At 35.8% G+C, this 19,187-nt stretch overlaps 2 protein-coding genes across 2 annotated transcripts in view; one reads left to right on the top strand and one right to left on the bottom strand.

Annotated features, from left to right (window-relative positions):
* The first annotated feature begins 478 nt into the window (after positions 1-478).
* LOC108744976 overlaps positions 479-19,187 on the top strand; it is a 26,292-nt gene continuing 7,583 nt past the window's right edge. Inside the window, exons 1-3 of the mRNA XM_025981811.1 lie at positions 479-1,293; positions 5,235-5,384; positions 14,533-14,901. Of these exons, the coding sequence (XP_025837596.1) occupies positions 846-1,293; positions 5,235-5,384; positions 14,533-14,901 (967 nt within the window). The 5' untranslated portion in view covers positions 479-845. The remainder of the gene's footprint in view (positions 1,294-5,234; positions 5,385-14,532; positions 14,902-19,187) is intronic.
* Positions 15,685-18,404, bottom strand: LOC112906798 (glycine dehydrogenase (decarboxylating), mitochondrial-like; the record flags this gene model as incomplete). Its single annotated transcript, XM_025981734.1, has 1 exon — positions 15,685-18,404. A coding segment is annotated over one exon (2,445 nt), but the record flags the coding sequence as incomplete, so codon positions are not given.

Here is a 19,187-nt window from a genome sequence, read left to right on the forward strand (position 1 = left end):
CTATCCCTACAGTTGTACTGTACTGTAGGTAAAACCTAGTAAAAAATAAATAAAAAGGATAACAACAAATACATAAAGCATGAATTAAATGTGTTTTTCTGCCAAAGGAATTAGTTTGATTTTTAGCATGGTTACTTTTTCATTATGGCTTTTTGTATTCCATTTTCACAGCCGACCCCATCCTCAGAAAAGTAACTATTGCATTTAAAGGCTACCTTTAAAAAACTTTCACCAAAAAGCAAAACGTTTTATTTTTGGCCTCCATCCTGGCTTTGATTTTGACAGTAGATACATTCTTAAAATAAGATTTACAAATTGACTTAAAAAAGCCTATTGGTAAATTATAATGAGTATATCTACTTAAAAATCAAAATAACTTTAAGTATGTATCCTACTTTTACAATTTTATTAACTTGTACAGTTGTTAATGTTCCTTGGCGTTTTCAAAATTGACATCACAAACAAGAAATTTTTAAAAGTCAAAAATGAACCCTGTCAAAATAATTTTTTCTTCCCACTTATTTCGTTCATGCCCCCGTATAATTGTTTTATCGGTAATTTGAAGTCAAGCACTGTCTGATCTGAACACTTGGTAGTTCGATACAAAAATGTATTCGTTATTAATCAATTCGTTCTTTTCAGGCCATTCTGTACAGCTGTCCCAGATATTGAGTATGCGATAATGAATAACAAACAAATATTGCGCTATTGTATAGTATTTGCCAATTTGAGTGCGTTAATGTTTTTTACTATCAAAACCGCTTGACGCCGGAAGTTTTTTTATCTGTAAAATTAAAGCACGGTGTAACACACACACACACACATAACTGCGTGCACTGATAGCGATGCATAAAATTCATGAAACCCGAATACAAATTAAAAGTGTGCAGCGAAGTAAGCGACTACTACAACGGTATCAACAGTGCAACAAGGAAAATAACATCGGAAGCAATTACCTAGGACGTGTTGTTCTGACATGCCAAACGTTTCCGATTGATCCTTTTCCTTTACCTAAAATTCTGCCCCAGATCGCGTTACCTGAGACCATGACAATGACAAATAAATGTGCCTATGGCGGGAACTATCAGCAACAAACTGGGAAGCTGTCAAGGAAAAGGGACGCTGACGGTAACGAGGACAAGGACAGGAGGCGAAAATCGGATCTCGTGGATCAGTTACTCCTCGAAATTTATTGGAAGAACTCGAAAAGGACCGACAGCACCTGCACCTCCGTGTCGTCTTTTATTACCCAGAACAACTTTGGATTGTCGAAAACTCATTTAGAAGAGAAAGGTAAGTTCTTTTAAGTACAAGCGGAACTAGGATTAAAAACCACGTGGCTGATGAAGGTCTTCATATTTACTAAAATCAGTTGTTGTGGTTAGTCGGTGGTTGCAGAAAATCATAAATAAATAAATGAAGAATATCAATCTTCGGTTGATTTTGTACTACTAGTTTCCTTGTTGAAGAAAAAGCACAATTGGATTTAACTATGGGGTCGTCACAAAAGGTAGATATAAAGAATAATAGTTGCCTTCAGAGTTATTAGATAGAGCTTTATGGCTTGTGCTTGAAAATGTGCTTCCAGTCCTTACAGGGATTTGAAGCACTGTAATTTAAGTCCGTCGATAAACAAGTAGTTGTAATTTAATAAACGATTTACTTTGTAATTTGTAACTCAAATGAGTTCAAAGTGCTTAGAGATTTGATTGTAATTGCTTTCGAATTAATTGGTGATCCGTTCCTTATATTTTATTATGTAATTATTAGGGATTCAAGGGCTACAGTACTTTAAGTAAGCGCTTTGCGTTCAAGGTTTGGAGTTCTTTTGGTGAGAGCTCTGCCTAGCTCTAGTTACAATTTATATAAAAATGAGTCCTATTTTGTATCTACAATTGTTAATTTTCAAGTTTTCTATCTGTTACTAATCAAGGCTTTGTACCCTTAGTGTTCGAGTTCCTCTACGAAATGAACTACAAGGTCTCAACCCAAGGCTCTTACATAACATGTGTTAGCCTTCGAAGCCGTAATTAAATTACCAATTACTTCTAAAGCAATAATATTCAAACGTTTAAATGTTTTGAAACTTCAAACACTTTAAACGAATTTGATGAAGTATCTTGAATTACAAATTACAAATTACATTAATAAAGTAAGTGCTGAAAGGACTGTACAAAAGCTCAGTCCGGTTTTGAAAATATTAGACTTATTCTTACTACATGAAAAATAAATACAATTTTGTGAGAAGGGCTGTATGCTTGTATATTATAGACGTTTTCGCCGTCAGTAATATTATTATTTAAGAAACAAGTAAGGTTTGGACTTTATTTCATTATAGTGATGAGTAAAATTAGTCCTAATCTTGGTAAAATTAAATTGTGTAGGTACAGTCTTGTTGATTGAAAATGGACAGACCGGCAACCATACAAAACACCTTTCTAATACTGTAAGAAGCAACCGATCAAACGCTACAGTTTAACATTATTTAACAGGCTAGATTAATTATTATTTTTCATTACGTTTCCCTGATATGTTATTTTTAAGTATTGTTATATTGGTAAAGGTCTAGATGACGGCCTCAACCCCCGAAGGGGGTGGGAGTGGGTGGGATCGAAAGAGGAGGTCTCCCCCACCGCTGTACCATAAAAAGTTCGTGGCGGTCTCACCCCATAAAAAGTTATGGGGGTTAGATAATGGCCCCCCATCCCCGAAGAGGGTGGGGGTAGGGGGGATCGAAAGAGGGTGGTCATCTAAGTAAAACCCAATAAAAAATTGCGGCGGTCTCACCCCTATAAAAAGTTAAGGGGGTTATAGTGATGAGTGATGAGTAAAATTAGTCCTAATCTTGATCTTATAAGTTAAACGAAAAATTATCACTTCCAGCGGATTTATGAGTTAAACTATTTGCCGTAATGCTGAATTGATGCACGAGAGAGGATTCTGTCTTACATTGTAATTAATGGTGTTAATCAAATAATTAAATGGCGTAAAGATGCTTTTATTTGCGTCACACATGCAAACGTATTAACTCAATTAAACATCTTTTGATACCTAGATTAAAACGCCAGCAATATTACCCGTTAATTAGATTAATTTTAATGAATTTGAATTGACAAATTTGCTCTGCATGAACACGAAACGTTAACAAACGATGGTCAATTAGAACAAATTTTACTCTTGATGATTGTTAATTACCGCAGAAAATGCAGCAACGAACAATTTGCTATGCTGCAATTTAATGAACAATAAAAACGATCAATTTGTAACCCATTGAATTTGCAACAGACGAATAAAATGCTCTCTAAAAGGGTAATTTACTAGCCCATTTTACTCTTTCTATACGATTATTGCATGATAAGTGCGATTTAATTACTCAATTTAACATCAGTCTCGAGCATAATAATTATTATTATTACATATAATTTTAAACAATATTTCCGCTAACTCGTTGCTAATATCATGTCGTCAGATTTTCGTTAATTTACCAGCGAAAGTTCCGCTTCCTACACTAAATTTTACTCACAACATTGTAATGCCGGAAAAGAAGTAGAATTTCAAAAGGAATAAGTTGAAAATTCTTTTTTTTTTTCATTCTCTTACATAAAATACGGGCTGTTCCGAAATTATCGAATAACGTTTGCAGATAACATTTACTCGATAGGAAATCAAAATCCAAATCCAAAGAAGAAGTGGCTGATTTTAGATATCTAGGAAGTCAGATAAGTCAGGATGGAATGAGTAGTAGGGATATAAAGCAGAGGATAACGCAAGGTCGTGTCGCCTTTAATAAAAAGAAGTCACTTCTATGCTCGCGAACGGTTAATTTAGAAATTCGAAAAAGGTTGTTAAAGGTGTATGTTTGGAGCACGGCATTGTACGGGTGCGAAACATGGACAGTGGGCGCGGCGGAAAAGAAAAGCTTAAAAGCGTTCGAAATGTGGTGTTATAGGCGGATGATGAGGATATCGTGGGTAGAAAAGGTTAGAAATGAAGAGGTATTAGAAAGAATAGAAGAAACAGAGGACTCTATGGAAGTCTATAAGAAACAGGAGAGATAGGTTGGTAGGACACCTTGTCAGACATGAAGGTCTAGTCAGAGACATATTAGAGGCAGAAACAGGAGTTAGGAAGGGTAGAGGTAGACCTAGATTAGATTACTGTTCGCAAATAGTTAAGGATGTAGGCTGTTCTAGTTTTAGGGAAATGCGAAGTTTAGCTCAGGATAGGAAAGAGTGGAGGTACGTGTCCAACCAGTTTTCGGACTGACGACCTTATGATGATGATGAGTGGTTAATATGAAATATTAATGTGAAAATTCATTTTCCATTGTCCACTACAAACTGCCTCAAGTTAATGAGGGAAAAATTTTTGTTCATGTTGTCAAAACCCGCATGGAATTGAACCCGGGAGTTTTGGCTTTCGCTTAGTGATCACAGCATTTGTGCGTAAAGCCAAAAATCCCGGGTTCAATTCCCGGCGGGGGTGTGACAACAGCAACAATTTTTCCCTCATTAACCTGAGGTAGTTTTTAGTGGATGAGAAATTGAAAATGAATTTTCACATTAATATTTCCTATGTTATTTTTTGACGCAATTCTGGCAAAAAGTTTGTCATAGCGCAGGAGACCAATTAGATTGTAGGATGTCTACAATCTCCCTATAAACAATCTAAAATCAATTGGAGAAATGACGACAATAAAATTCAAGCATATGAATTGAACACTATTACCTTTGGAATTAGGCCCGTGCTGTTTCTCGCGATTGCTTGTCTGCATCAGTTAGCTGATAATGAAGCAGCTGATTTTCCTATAGCTTTCAGAGAACACAAGGAAGATATGTATGTAGAAATAAGTCGATAGGCTTCTGTTGATCCTAATTTACTAAAGGATCTCCCTAAAGAAAGTATTAACTCCCATCTTCAAATTTGATAACAATCCTGAGAATTGGATCATATTTCGATTTATTTCAATCATTCATCGATAAAACCGACTTGGACATCTGTAAGCTGCAATATTGAGGTATGTCTGTGAAAGGTAAGGCATATGCTGCAAGAAAATCATTACAGACTACCAACAACAATTGCCAAAGTGCATTGTCAATCTTAAAGGAAAAGTAGGATTGCACATGCGCAAAATTGATCTTGTTTCACCTACATTTAGAGACTATTTTCAAGTGGCTGTATGAAAGACTGTGGTACTGACGTGAATAAAAAAAAACATTTTCTTTTATTTTTAGATCGAGAGGAGCTATTCTTATTGTTGGACGATTTACAACAGCAGTTGTTACAAGTTGGTAACCTATTGGTGAGGCGATTGAAACGCCGAGATGCTCTGTGTCGGCAAAGAGATCTCCACCTCGAAGTAGTCACTAATATTTTACAAAAGTGTAAGTATCAAGATAATTGAAATAGTAATTTATTTTTCACTTATTTATAACTTTATTAGAGGCTTGTGCCCGGTGATAGTAAATCGGTCGGACATATAGTTAAAGATTCAAAACTATTTGACTGTTCTTTTCCTACCATTTTAAAATATCTAGGTATCTAGGAAGTCAGATAAGTCAGGATGGAAGGACTATAAGGGATATAAAGCAGAGGATAGCACAGTGTCGTGTCGCCTTTAATAAAAAGAAGTCACTTCTATGCTCGCGAATAGTTAATTTGAAAATTCGAAAAAGGTTGTTGAAGGTGTATGTTTGGAGCACGGCGCTGTACGGGTGCGAAACATGGACAGTGGGCGCGACGGAAAAGAAAAGTTTGGAAGCGTTCGAAATGTGGTGTTACAGGCGAATGATGAGGATACCGTGAATAGAGAAGGTTAGAAATGAAGAGGTATTAGAAGAGCAGAGGAGTCTGTGGAAGTCAATAAAAAATAGGCGAGATAGGATGGTAGGACACCTTCTTAGGCATGAAGGTCTTTAGGAGGGATAGAGGTAGAAATAGATTAAATTACTGTTCCCAAATAGTTAAGGATGTAGGTTGTTCTAGTTTAAGGGAAATGCGAAGAAAGATTAGTTCAAGATAGGAAAGAGTGGAGGTGCATGTGTCCAACCAGTCTTAGGACTGACGACCTTACGATGATGATAATTAAAATATGTTCGGAATTAAAGCAAAAGCCCCTGCAACATTCTTCTTAGAGATGGGCCAGGTGCTCGGTTTGGATCCGGTACCCGGCGGATCCGGCTCTTTCTTTAGAATGCCGATAATAACGCCGGATAACTGGCAGTGCCGGGAAACTCTACCTGAGAAAAAACGAAAAACAAACACCAGCAACTTACCTAACAAAAATTGGTAATTAAGATTGTATTGGAATAAGTCGTTTGTTCTAATTTATATCATTTATTAATTATTATACTAAATTATTTGTTATTATAGTTCTTGTGATTATTTTTTCTCGTGAACAAGAATACATCAGTATGACGGAACAGTTACAATTTCTGTTGCTTGTTGGTATATGTTAGGTTTTGATTAACGATAACCTACCAGTATGATTTTATGATGATAGTTTTTATAAACATTATACCTAGGCTCGTTTAAACGCATTCATCTCAACCTTCTCCTTGAAAACCCGCCAACCAAGAATTAAAATTTCATTAGTTAAGTGTTTAAAGGACTTTCTGAACGGCACTTAAATTTTAGGACGTTGGTGAGGGTAGTATTTAATGAAAAGCCTAGGAGAACGAAGTTAACTGTAATAGTTTTGCGTAGTATCCGGTTATGCATTTATACGGTACTCAGCAAAATCCTTATCCGGTGCATCTCTATTTCTTATAATGTTTTATTAACAGTTTTTCGCTATAAAGATTGTTAGATTGTCTTCTCAAGAGAGAAATCTTTCTTGACGACTTTTTAAGTGGCAGTTTGCTTTTTGTTATGGCATTTTGCCTCTATATTTCAGAAGTTAAATCATAAAAAAACATTTTCTTTTACATCACTTGACCTTAAAAAATGTAACACAATTTTTCCCAAACGATTCTTTAATAAAACGTCGCCCACTCAAAAGCAATACATTTCTTACATTTCTTTTTACACTTGTGCTTCGTTAAAATGCTTTTAATCTCGGGTTTATTTGATAATCTCGAATATCGGTGTTTATATTTTTCGTTTTTTTTTTTTAAGAGGTGCTATACATCAGCATCATCATAAGGTCGTCAATCTTAAGACTGGTTGGACACCCACCTCCACTCTTTCCTATCCTGAGTTAATTTTCGCATTTCTCTAAAACTAGAAGAGCCCATGTCCTTAACTATTTGCGAACAGTAATCTAATCTAGGTCTACCTCTACCCCTCCTAACTCCTGTTTCTGCCTCTAATATGTCTCTGACTAGACCTTCATGCCTGAGAAGGTGTCCTACCAACCTATCTCGCCTATTTTTTATTGACTTCCATAGAGTCCTCTGTTCTCCTATTCTTTCCAATACCTCTTCATTTCTAACCTTTTCTACCCACGATATCCTCATCATCCGCCTATAACACCACATTTCGAACGCTTCTAACCTTTTCTTTTCCGCCGCTCCCACTGTCCATGTTTCGCACCCGTACAACGCCGTGCTCCAAACATACACCTTTAACAACCTTTTTCGAATTTCTAAATTAACCGTTCGCGAGCATAGAAGTGACTTCTTTTTATTAAAGGCGACACGACCCTGCGCTATCCTCTGCTTTATATCCCCACTACTCCTTCCATCCTGACTTATCTGACTTCCTAGATACCTAAAATCGGCCACTTCTTCTAATTTTTCGTCTCCTATCTTTATATTCGCTCTTTCCCTATTTTTTTCCCCGTTTATAATTGAATGCTTCATAATTTTACTGTCCAGTCTTACACTATAAACGAGGATATCTGTCTGTATTTATACAGAAAAACTCCGTATGTCGTTGAACAGTTGACACACTCAGATGGATGTAGGGACTAGAGGTAACCTTACCTTCAGACTGTCCACTTTGTTCGGTTATTGGAGTAATTGTAATACCATTAAATGCAAAACAAGCAACCTATTAGTCTTTGTTTTTTCTATTTTCTCTAGCCTAAGACAATTTTATAGAAAATACGTAAAGTGATACATGTATCATAATCACCATCATCAAAGGATCGTACAGAACCGTCTCCAAACAGACACGTTAAACAATTCTTTCAAATTCTTAATCATTCGCAAGCATAGAAAGGGTTTCTTTTTGTTAAAGGAAGGCATAGGCACGATAATAAATAATAAGACGTAACAGAAGTTAAAAATGGTTTTTGTCCTTCAATTAATTCATCCCCAACTGGAAAATTCACATGGGTCATTGTATCTAAATGGGATTTAGGCTAACTCCATTAATAAGACAAAAACACAGCATAAAGCTTGTTTCAAAAACTTTTCGTTAATTATCGTGAATAATTATTTCGTCACACTGTGGCTTCTTGAGTGGGTGATTGTGTCTAACGTATTATTCCACCTGAAAATAATTATTGCGGATGATTAATACAATAGAAAGATTATATAACTTATAATTTTTTTTATATCTTATTAATGAAGTTACACAAAAAGTTGAAGTCCCATCTAGATAGCTATTCGTTTACGAAAATAACTAATTAATAGGTAGATGGTAACATTCAATTATAGCTGTAATTAAAATAAGTTTTATTATTAACTTTCTAAAATCCAATTATATGCTTTTTGTAACTAACTATATTAAAAAATGAACCATAGATAATAACAATAGGGATAAAACAATCATGGCGGTTGTGGATGTGAAAGAAAAATTGCCTAAAATCCAAGTGTTCTTGACCTAATTTAGCAATAAAGAACTCTTGTTCGCACACTTCATCCAAGTGAAAAACAGGTCTTAATGAACTCTTTTTTAAGGAGCGCTTTAATTCGTGAAAACAAAGGATTCAACTTAGAAAACCTAGAAAGTCCAAACGAAAATAATTTGAAACTCGGAATATTTATTCACTAGCGCATTTTACAAGGCAAATATTGAATAAAAAAGGTCAAATTGATAATAAAACCTGGTTGTTTACTTTATACCTTTTTGGTGGTAGTCTCCAAACCTAATATACAGCCTTACCAATTGGGAAAAACCAGAGAAATTGTTGAAGTTACCTTTCCAGAAATTACAACGTTTCGTTGGCTTCATTCCAATCTCTTCAATTTAAGTTTATAACAATGTAGCCAAATAAAAACAAATATAAAACAATGAAAACTACTACACATGCAAACATTGAAAACTAATTTAAGTTTAAAACAACCAAAATTTCGTTTCCAACGTTTTGGCCACTTTCTATAAACATGTTTTTCCATAAATTAGAAGTTTTCTTAATGCTAAGGGGTAGTCAGGTAAGGGTCTGTAAATCACTATCAAATAGTAAAATATACAAACATAAATAAAAAAAGAACATGGACCTTATGCTTTTTATCAGAATGACTAAGAAAAAATAGGGTAATTTTAAAATTAAGAGAAGGGGGTTAAAAATCCAGCTACTACGTGAGGATGGGATATTTTTGATTTATTTTCATTCTACAGCGTATTTTTCAAATAAGTAATAAGCCTTGAAGGGTGTTAGCTAAATGCAATAGGTAATAGCATTGCGAGTAAAGCAATGTGGTTAAGGAACAGAAAAAATTGTCACAAAATCAGACGAAGTTGGAATCTGAAGACGGCCCTGGGCGTGAATTGGCAACATATAAAGAGATTGCGATAACAACTAAAGCAACAACATCGATGAAAAATGTAAACGGTGACGGTTGTGGAAAGACTAATAAAGTAAACATCAACAGTTTACTAGACGCCCATTGCGAAAACAATTAATTAAATAGCTACTACGTGGGGATGGGATATTTTTGATTTATTTCCATTCTACAGCCTGTTTTTCAAATAAATAATAAGCCTTGAAGGGTGTTAACTAAATGCAATAAGTAATAGCATGATGAGTAAAGCAATGTGGTTAAGGAACAGAAAAATTTGTCACAAAATCGGACGAAGTTGGAATCTGCAGACGGCCCTGGGCGTGAATGGGCTCGGCAACGTATAAAGAGATTACGATAACAACTAAAGCAACTACATTGATGAAAAATGTAAACGGTGACGGTTGTGGAAAGACTAATAAAGTAAACACCAACAGTTTACTAGACGCCCATTGCGAAAACAATTAATTAAATAGCTACTACGTGGGGATGGGATATTTTTGATTTATTTCCATTCTACAGCCTGTTTTTCAAATAAGTAATAAGCCTTGAAGGGTGTTAACTAAATGCAATAAGTAATAGCATGATGAGTAAAGCAATGTGGTTAAGGAACAGAAAAATTTGTCACAAAATCGGACGAAGTTGGAATCTGCAGACGGCCCTGGGCGTGAATGGGCTCGGCAACGTATAAAGAGATTACGATAACAACTAAAGCAACTACATTGATGAAAAATGTAAAGGGTGACGGTTGTGGAAAGACTAATAAACTAAACATGAACAGTTGTTTACTAGACTCCCATTGCGAAAACGATTGATTAAATAGCTACTTAGTACTATTTAAAGTACTCCTCGACGTGGTATTAAAAACACAAAATACAAAAGAAATGCTCATACAACATGGATGTTACAGCTGACGGAATACGGCGTTGCAATGTCATATTTCCCTACGTGATCTTACCAGGACCGGACTGGCCCTTGAATGTACTTTCAAATACGTTTTTATTGAAAACGGTGAACTTTCATACTTTTCATATATTACAAAAACTCTCTACAACGAAAGAAAAGGCTGGATCTTTTGAGTTTTACTATACACAGTTTACACTGTAATTGGATTGAAAAACCTTTTACATTCAACAACCCCCAGTTTCGTTATTAATTAGGTACTACCCAAAAATCTTCCTGCAAAAGTATCATTATTTCAGACATCAGTGGATTACCCTCGCAAACGTGAAACACCCGTTGCTATTATTGTTGTAATCAATACTTTTAACTTCCCACATTTTGCGGAAGATAACCAATATTATCTCGCGTCTGCGCCCCCTCGGATCCGCCACCGAAAAAAGAGAAAACCGAAGGAAAGGAGAGCGCCAGAACGACGAAACAAGTGAATAATAGAGAGACGTCGTTTTTTTTTTTGTAAGCACCGACAACATAAACGTACTGTACGTCCACCTGTGCGATAAGACTTGGTTGTCATCGTCGTGCCAGAAGGACACACGAAGCTCGTTCAATGAAATTTATTTGAAAGGATAACTGACCGAGTGAAATAGTAGTTCGAATGCCGTCCTTGTGGTCAGGTAATATGATTTTTGACGCAAATGCTAATGAGTGGTTTTCTTTATTCATGGAAAAAGTCGATAGCTGCAAGTCAACATGCGTTCGAGAAACAAGGTACCTATAAAACATTACTTTAAACGTAAATAAATAATTTTTTATCTGCACCTCATACTGTCATCATAGCAATAAAAAAATGTAGGTATTTTATGTTTGAGTCCTTTAACAAAAGGCAATTGTTTTGAGCTTCGATCAGCTTAAAAAGCTCATTTCAAACTGTGACGCTTTAGACACGTGCTTTGACGGATTGAGTTCTATTTAAATTTATCAATAAAATATTAATTGTTTAATTTTACTTAAAAGAAAGTAATGATATCGTGATAGATACTACCCCAACAATTTTTCCTGGTTTGTTTTATGTAACATTTTGTAATATTAAAGATTTTTTTTTAGTTTTTAAAGTTTCAATTTATTAGAGTTTTACTCTACAATTATTTCGGTTTCTAAACCTTTATCAAGACTACTTATCGTTATTTACTATTCTATTTGTGAAGTTTTTAGTTAAATACGTAGTTGAATTTACCAAAGATAATATTTAATAGGGAATTTCAAGTAAATATTTATTCGGTTGTTGAACAGATTGCAGGATTGTGGTTGATACAGATTATGTAGTTTTTTTGAGGGTGGCGGTCAAGTAATTACACAACTATATTTTTATTCGGTTTACTCAATAATCTTCAGACTTTTGAAGTGTTACTGCTTGTACACACATATTATTAACTTATTTTTAAACGTTTTATCATGTTGAATAACTGCATACTCAAGTCACTCAAGCCATACAAGTATGCAGTTGTTCAACAAGATAAAAATCTGAAGATGGTTGAATAAACCGAAACGTTACAAAAAACATACAGTTGTGTAATTATTTAACCGCCACCCTGGAAAAACTACATAATTTAATAGTAACGGTGAGGAATCTAACTTGACATGTTACAGATGTCTATTAAGAGGTGTTTGGGAAAGTTTGTTGTTTATTTGTACAATATGTGTTTGATTTTAGTGCTTTTTTATTTCCCAACTATTCTACCAGATCTAAACAATTACCTTTATTTTTTAAATGTGACAATCCTACATTTTCTGTATTGATGGAGTGATTGTTTCCTATGCAATGTGTTGCTAAACTTGTAGTTTTTCGTTGTTTAATAACGGAGTTTTTATGTTCTCTAATGCTACTTTAACACTTCTATCCGTCTGACCTATATAAAATTTGATATACCTACCCCATATTTAGATATTTTTTTTTTAATTAATTTTATTGTTAACAACCATACGTCACAAGTTATTTTGCAATTACGCTCAATGAAAATAAATAAATATTTAACAGCTAAATTCTAACAAACTGAAACATTGAAAAGTAATGTAGTATAAATAATGACTGTTACATCTTTAAATATCTACAATATGGGATGCTCCAAAGGGAATACATTCATGAGGAATGAAATATAAGGGATATAACCGAATGCTTTCGTTTAAAAGCACTCAGCAGGTCAAAAGGTTGGTGACTTCTAATTGAAAATTCCGGTTGAAGGACAGCATTCTAAATGGATCTAAACCATAGTTTCATCATTTAATTAAACATTTTAATAGTCAGCTAATTCCAGAATATCCTATCATCAGAGGAGATAGCCGCACAAAATTATCATTACAGACCTACGTACGCCAGGGGTGAATTACAATAAGTTTGTTTAGCATTATTAATCAATTTATACTATTGATAACAACCAGGGAAAATAACGTCTCTAAACCTATTAATCAGAAACCGATGGTATTTAACTTCAACACTTATGCGTATGTGTTTTGTATATATATATATATATATGTACTATCATTACATATACCGAGTAGATAAATACCTGTACTACGCAAAATGCATAAATGTGAAATGTTTTCCGGTGTTTTGAGATACATACATCAAAAAGTTTTTGAACGCATTACATATCACTGTAGGCAGATAAGCCTAAAGAGCTTGCTGATAAATAATGTTATATTTTGAAATTAACATGATACAGATATCGATATCGTTTTATATTTTCGTCGTGTGGTCGTGAATAACAATATGAAACGAGAGAATTGTTTGCAAGTGCAACATTGAAAGCAAACAACTGGCAAACTTACGAAAATGTATAGTTACATGAATAAATGTTTTGTCATCATCATAGGGTCGTTAATCTTTTCTTTTCTATCCCTAAAACAATAACGTCCCACATCCCTAACTATTTGTGGACGGTAATCTAATGTAGGTGTACTTGTACTCCTCCTCAGTCTTGTTCCTGCTTCTAGTATGTCTTTAATTAGTCTTTCATGTCTTTGTAACTTCCATATATCCCTTTGTCCTCAATTTTTTTTTTCAGAATCTTCTCATTTCTGTCTTATCTATCTACGCAATTTTTATTATATCTCGCATTCCTTCAAATAATCGTTCGTGAATATAAAAGTGATTTCGGTAAAGGTCTAGATGATGGCCCCCACCCTCTTCAGGGGATCAACAGAGGAGGTCTCCACCACTGTATCATAAAAAGTTCGTGGAGGTCTCACCCCCATAAAAATTTATGGGGGTTCAAAGTTAATAAATATACCAATTTTTATATATTTCTAGGCATGTAAATATTTATACAGTCATTCTTAAACAATATTTAAAGATAAAACTAATGAAAAATACATAAAAAATATTGAGAAAGTTATATAAAACATTATTTAAATATCTTTATCAATAGGGTAGGTTAGGTTAGGTTATCGGGTTTTGTTCAAGTGACCACTCTCTTTCGATCCCCCGTCTCTACCCGCTTGAAAATATTTTTTTTATTGAATTTTATTTGTATGAAAATTGTCAAAATAATCAAATTTCAACCCCCATAACTTTTTATGGGGGTGAGACCGCCGCAAAAATTTTATGGGGTTTTACTCAGGTGACCACCCTCTTTCGATCCCGCCTACACCCATCTCCTTCGGGGCGGGGGCCATCATCTAACCCCCATAAATTTTTATGGGGGTGAGACCGCCACGAACTTTTTATGGTATAGTGGTGGGGGAGACCTCCTCTTTCGATCCCACCCACTACTACCCCCTTAGGGGGTGGGGGCCATCATCTAAACCTTTACCGTGATTTCTTTTTGTCTGACTTCCCAGGTATCGAAAGCAAGCAAGTAAATGCATACCAAAAGTATTTAAAAGAGACTACAGAACCAACTTTGTGTCACGTACCTATTTTACTGCACGATGGGTCTTGTAAGGATGTTTATGTTTGTTTCAGATGCTCATGAAAAATCGAACTTGCGATTTTCTATCGATCCGGCGCATGGAGAATCGGGCTTTTCCCAATGGAAAACTGCTATGAAAATGGTTGTGCAACTTCCGGAAGGCATTCCCGCCGAATTCCGTAAAAAATTGTGGATAAACTTATCGGAAAAGTATTTGTCGTCGCGAAACGTAAACTGGAATAAAGTCGAGGCGGAATGTTTCAGCGAATGGGCGAATCCTGCTGACACAGAACTTGACGTTCAAATCGTCAAGGATTTACATAGGACAGGATGCAGTTTATTTTGTGGAGAAAACGGCCAGGAAAAACAAGCAATCTTGAAGAAGGTGCTTCTGGCTTATGCCAGGTGGAACAAACATGTTGGTAAGTAAAAGGAAACTGAATATAAATCAAATATCTTTTCGTTTGGAATTATCATCAAAATAAGTACACTTTTTCTCTTAAAACAATTCATTGAATTATCAACAAAATTTCTATTTATTTCTTAAATAATACTACCGGAAAATGTTATAAAATTTTGGGAAATCCTATCTGCATATTAAGGGCACTTTTCTCTAAGTGTTAATTAACAAATTGGTACCTGTTGTATTCGGCGATTATTATTACACCAGTACCTCTGGTACCCGATCTTTTTCGAAGCCCAATAGTACTTCCGAGTTCTAGCATTTGATGGTTCCTTTAACTAATTCCCAGCAACACCTACGTCTTGAAGGTCATATAATTTCACTGGATCTGAACAACTGTGGTTCCTAATAGTTCGTTAGGTTTTTAAATGTGGTTTTAATTTTGGTTATAGCACTTTTTATAACATGATCCTTGGTTAATTTATTTTTAAATTATTAATTAATTATAATGAATCAAACACATAATTTCATTTAAACGCCCTCTGCCCATTTCATGTTACAGTTAAATTCGAAAAAAAAATATCAGTGGTCATAATTAAATCTGGACGAAACGTTGGATTTATTTATCTAACAAAAAAATATACGGAAATATGTTTGTATTTTCTGTATACGCAACTAACTAAAATTAATAAGGTGCTGTGTTAATCCTGTAGGAAGACAAATCAGCAAAAAAACAATAATATTTTCCTTAAAAAGTTGTTAACGTATTGTTCAATAAATAATAAAAATTATTACCGATATAGATAAAGTTTGTTTATTTCTAAATACCATATAAACCTTTCGTACACAACATCCGTACATATAGGTAGGTATACAGTATGAATTACCTTGACGTTTGTTTTTATTATTTCTAGTATCAGAAAAGAAAAATAAAATCTCACAAAATGTAACAATCAATAAAATATATAATTTAAAAAATTATTCAACTGTAAAATGTTGCCGCTTTGATCTAAATATTTTATTTCTATTAAAGTCAGTATAACATGAGACGAATGTTTGTTCATCTTTATCATTTAATTAGTAGTTGTATTCAGGCAAAACAGGTGGGCAAGTACACACCAAATGTTTATCTCCATAAATGTCATCAATTCTAGCGACACTGGGCCAAATTTTCGTTTCAGGTCTAACAAAAGGGGCCGGAAAAGCGGCCTGCTCTCTAGTATAAGGTCTCTCCCAGTTACTACAAACCACTTGTTCTTGCGTATGTGGTGCCATTTTTAAAGGATTCATCCTAATTTCCAGCCTGCCTTCTTCTATGTCTCTTATTTCTTGCCTTATCGTGATCATAGCCTCACAAAACCTATCGAGTTCCTGTTTGTCCTCCGATTCCGTCGGTTCAATCATCAACGTCCCTGGGACCGGCCAAGACATCGTCGGTGCATGAAACCCGAAATCCATAAGTCTTTTCGCTATGTCAGCTACCTCAATGTTAGCTGTCTTCTTAAAGTCTCTACAATCGATTATAAACTCGTGGGCAATAAGTTTAGAAGTCGAACATTTAAATAGGGTCGTGTAATGCGACTCCAAGCGAGCACTCATGTAATTTGCGTTCAGTATTGCCACTTGGGTGGCTTTCTTAAGACCCCTTGGACCCATCATCTTAATATATGCCCAACTAATAGGAAGGATGGCCGAAGAACCGAACGGAGCGGCGCTAACCGGACCTGCGGTTGCTGCCGAATGAGGATTGACCACAGGATGACCTGGGAGAAACGGAATCAGATGTTTTTTGACCCCTATAGGACCCATTCCTGGACCACCACCACCATGTGGAATGCAAAAGGTCTTGTGCAGGTTCAAGTGTGATACATCGCTTCCATAATCGCCAGGTCTGCATAATCCTACTTGTGCGTTCATATTTGCCCCATCCAAATAGACTTGCCCCCCGTTTTTGTGAATGACCTCACAAATGTCCGCTATGGTCTCCTCAAAAACGCCGTTTGTTGAGGGATATGTTATCATAAGACATGAAAGGCGATTTCGGAATTTTTCCGCTTTTGCCATTAAATCGTCAACATCCACCGATCCATTTTGCCTAATTTTGACGGGCTCCACCCGCATTCCTGCCATTTGGGCACTAGCAGGATTCGTCCCGTGGGCACTTACAGGAATCAAACACACATCCCTGTGCTTGTCACCCCGAGCTTCGTGATAGCATTGTATAGCACGTAGTCCTGCGTATTCTCCTTGAGCACCACTGTTTGGCTGAAAACTTATCTTGTCGTAACCCGTTACGGAACACAAATCCTTTTCCAGTTCCGCAAACAACTGCTGATATCCTTCGGTCTGGTCCAACGGTGAAAATGGATGAATATCTGTAAAATGCTGAAACGAACATGGCATCATTTCGGTTGTAGAGTTCAGCTTCATGGTACAAGAGCCCAAAGGTATCATGGAATGAACCAACGATATGTCCTTGTTTTCTAACGTCTTCATGTAACGAACAATCCTCGTTTCGGAATGATGCGAATTGAAAACCGAATGGGTTAAGAAAGGCGAGGTTCTTTTGAATGGTGAATTTGTTATGGACACTTTCATGATCTCTGGTTCTTCGTTTTGGACAAGACCGTCGACGTTGTTGCCTGACGCGAAACAATAAAACAAGTCGTTTACGTCTTCGACTGTAACAGTCTCATCCAATGAGACACCCACAGCCCCGTCATCGTAGTATCTCAAATTTATTTTCTTTTCCATTGCTCTACTCCTTATCTCGTCGACGCTTATTTTTGGCTCGATCCTTAGTGTATCGAAGAACGTACTTTTCTGTGTCTCGTGACCATCTTTTTTAAGACCGTGGTTCAGAACAAGCGTATTATTGTGGACATTGGAAGCAATGTCTTTAAGTCCCTGTGGACCATGATAAACTGCGAACATGGCCGCCATATTTGCTAGAAGTGCCTGAGCAGTGCAGATGTTACTTGTGGCTTTGTCTCTTCTGATATGTTGCTCCCTTGTTTGTAAAGCTAAACGATAAGCGTCCCTTCCAGAGGCGTCCCTTGTAACGCCTATCATTCTTCCCGGCATCAGTCTTACCAGCGATTGATTGCAAGAGAAAAATCCAGCGTGTGGTCCACCATAACCTAATGGTACACCGAATCTTTGAGACGTTCCAATGGCTATGTCAGCTCCAAATTCAGAAGGTGGTCTTAGTAATGTCAGACTTAGTAAGTCTGTTGCACAACAGACCAAAGTACCGTGAGAATGGGCCTGTTCTGAAACGGAACTGAAGTCCAACACATTTCCTTCAGTGTCAGGGTATTGGATCATCACTCCAGCTACGTCATGATTTGAGAAGTCAGTATCGAAAACGTCTACAGTCTCAACGTCCAATCCTAGGGAAGTTAAACGGGTTTCTATAACTGATATTGTCTGAGGGTGGAGTTTCTTGGATACGAAAAGTTTTCTTCTCTTAGTGTGGCGATAGCAAAGAGATAATGCTTCTGCAGCTGCGGTACCTGCAAGTTTAATTTAATATATTCTTAAATCAGTCATTACTGTTTGTAATTGTCTAAAAGTACAAAGTTATTTACTCAAAAGTTCAGTTTGCATCACATATTGACGTTAGGGGTTGTTCATAAAATACGTTCGCAAATAAGGAATATAGAAGGGTATTACTTAGCGTGACGAGGTGTGACGATCTATGACAAAGGAATGAAATGTGGCGTTCGCAGTTCATCAATTTTGTTAACTTGGCAGTTCTTAAAATTTTTCATTACGATAGAAAGTCATTCTCAGTACTACTTTTAATCAGAAGAAATCGTTTATAGGGAGTATGGAGTGTTAAAGGGGTCGCTGAAGGTGTGACAGCGTGACGAAAGGAGTAGGGTCAAAAAAGGTGAAATTCTAAGTGACGTATTTTATGGATGACGCCTTAGTACTGAATAAAAACTAGCCTGAATGAAAATGTTGCATTAAAATTCATATAAAGTATTCTTATCTATCGTTAGTTCGGCATAGGTACTTTTTGAACATTCTCTTGCTCCCTTCTTTTGACTTATAATTACGATCTTACAAAGGAGAAGAATTTGAAATTAAGAGTCAATATGTTTAAGTAAAACTAAAATACTGGTATGCAAGGGAAGAAAAAGTAGAGGAAGAGCGAATATAAAGATAGGAGATGAAAAATTAGAAGAAGTGGCTGATTTTAGATACCTAGGAAGTCAGATAAGTGAGGATGGAAGGAGTAGTAGGGATATAAAGCAGAGGATAGCGCAGGGTCGTGTCGCCTTTAATAAAAAGAAGTCA

Source organism: Agrilus planipennis, unplaced genomic scaffold (assembly GCF_000699045.2).
Source record: "Agrilus planipennis isolate EAB-ADULT unplaced genomic scaffold, Apla_2.0 scaffold42, whole genome shotgun sequence".
NCBI classification, from domain to species: Eukaryota; Metazoa; Arthropoda; class Insecta; order Coleoptera; family Buprestidae; genus Agrilus; species Agrilus planipennis.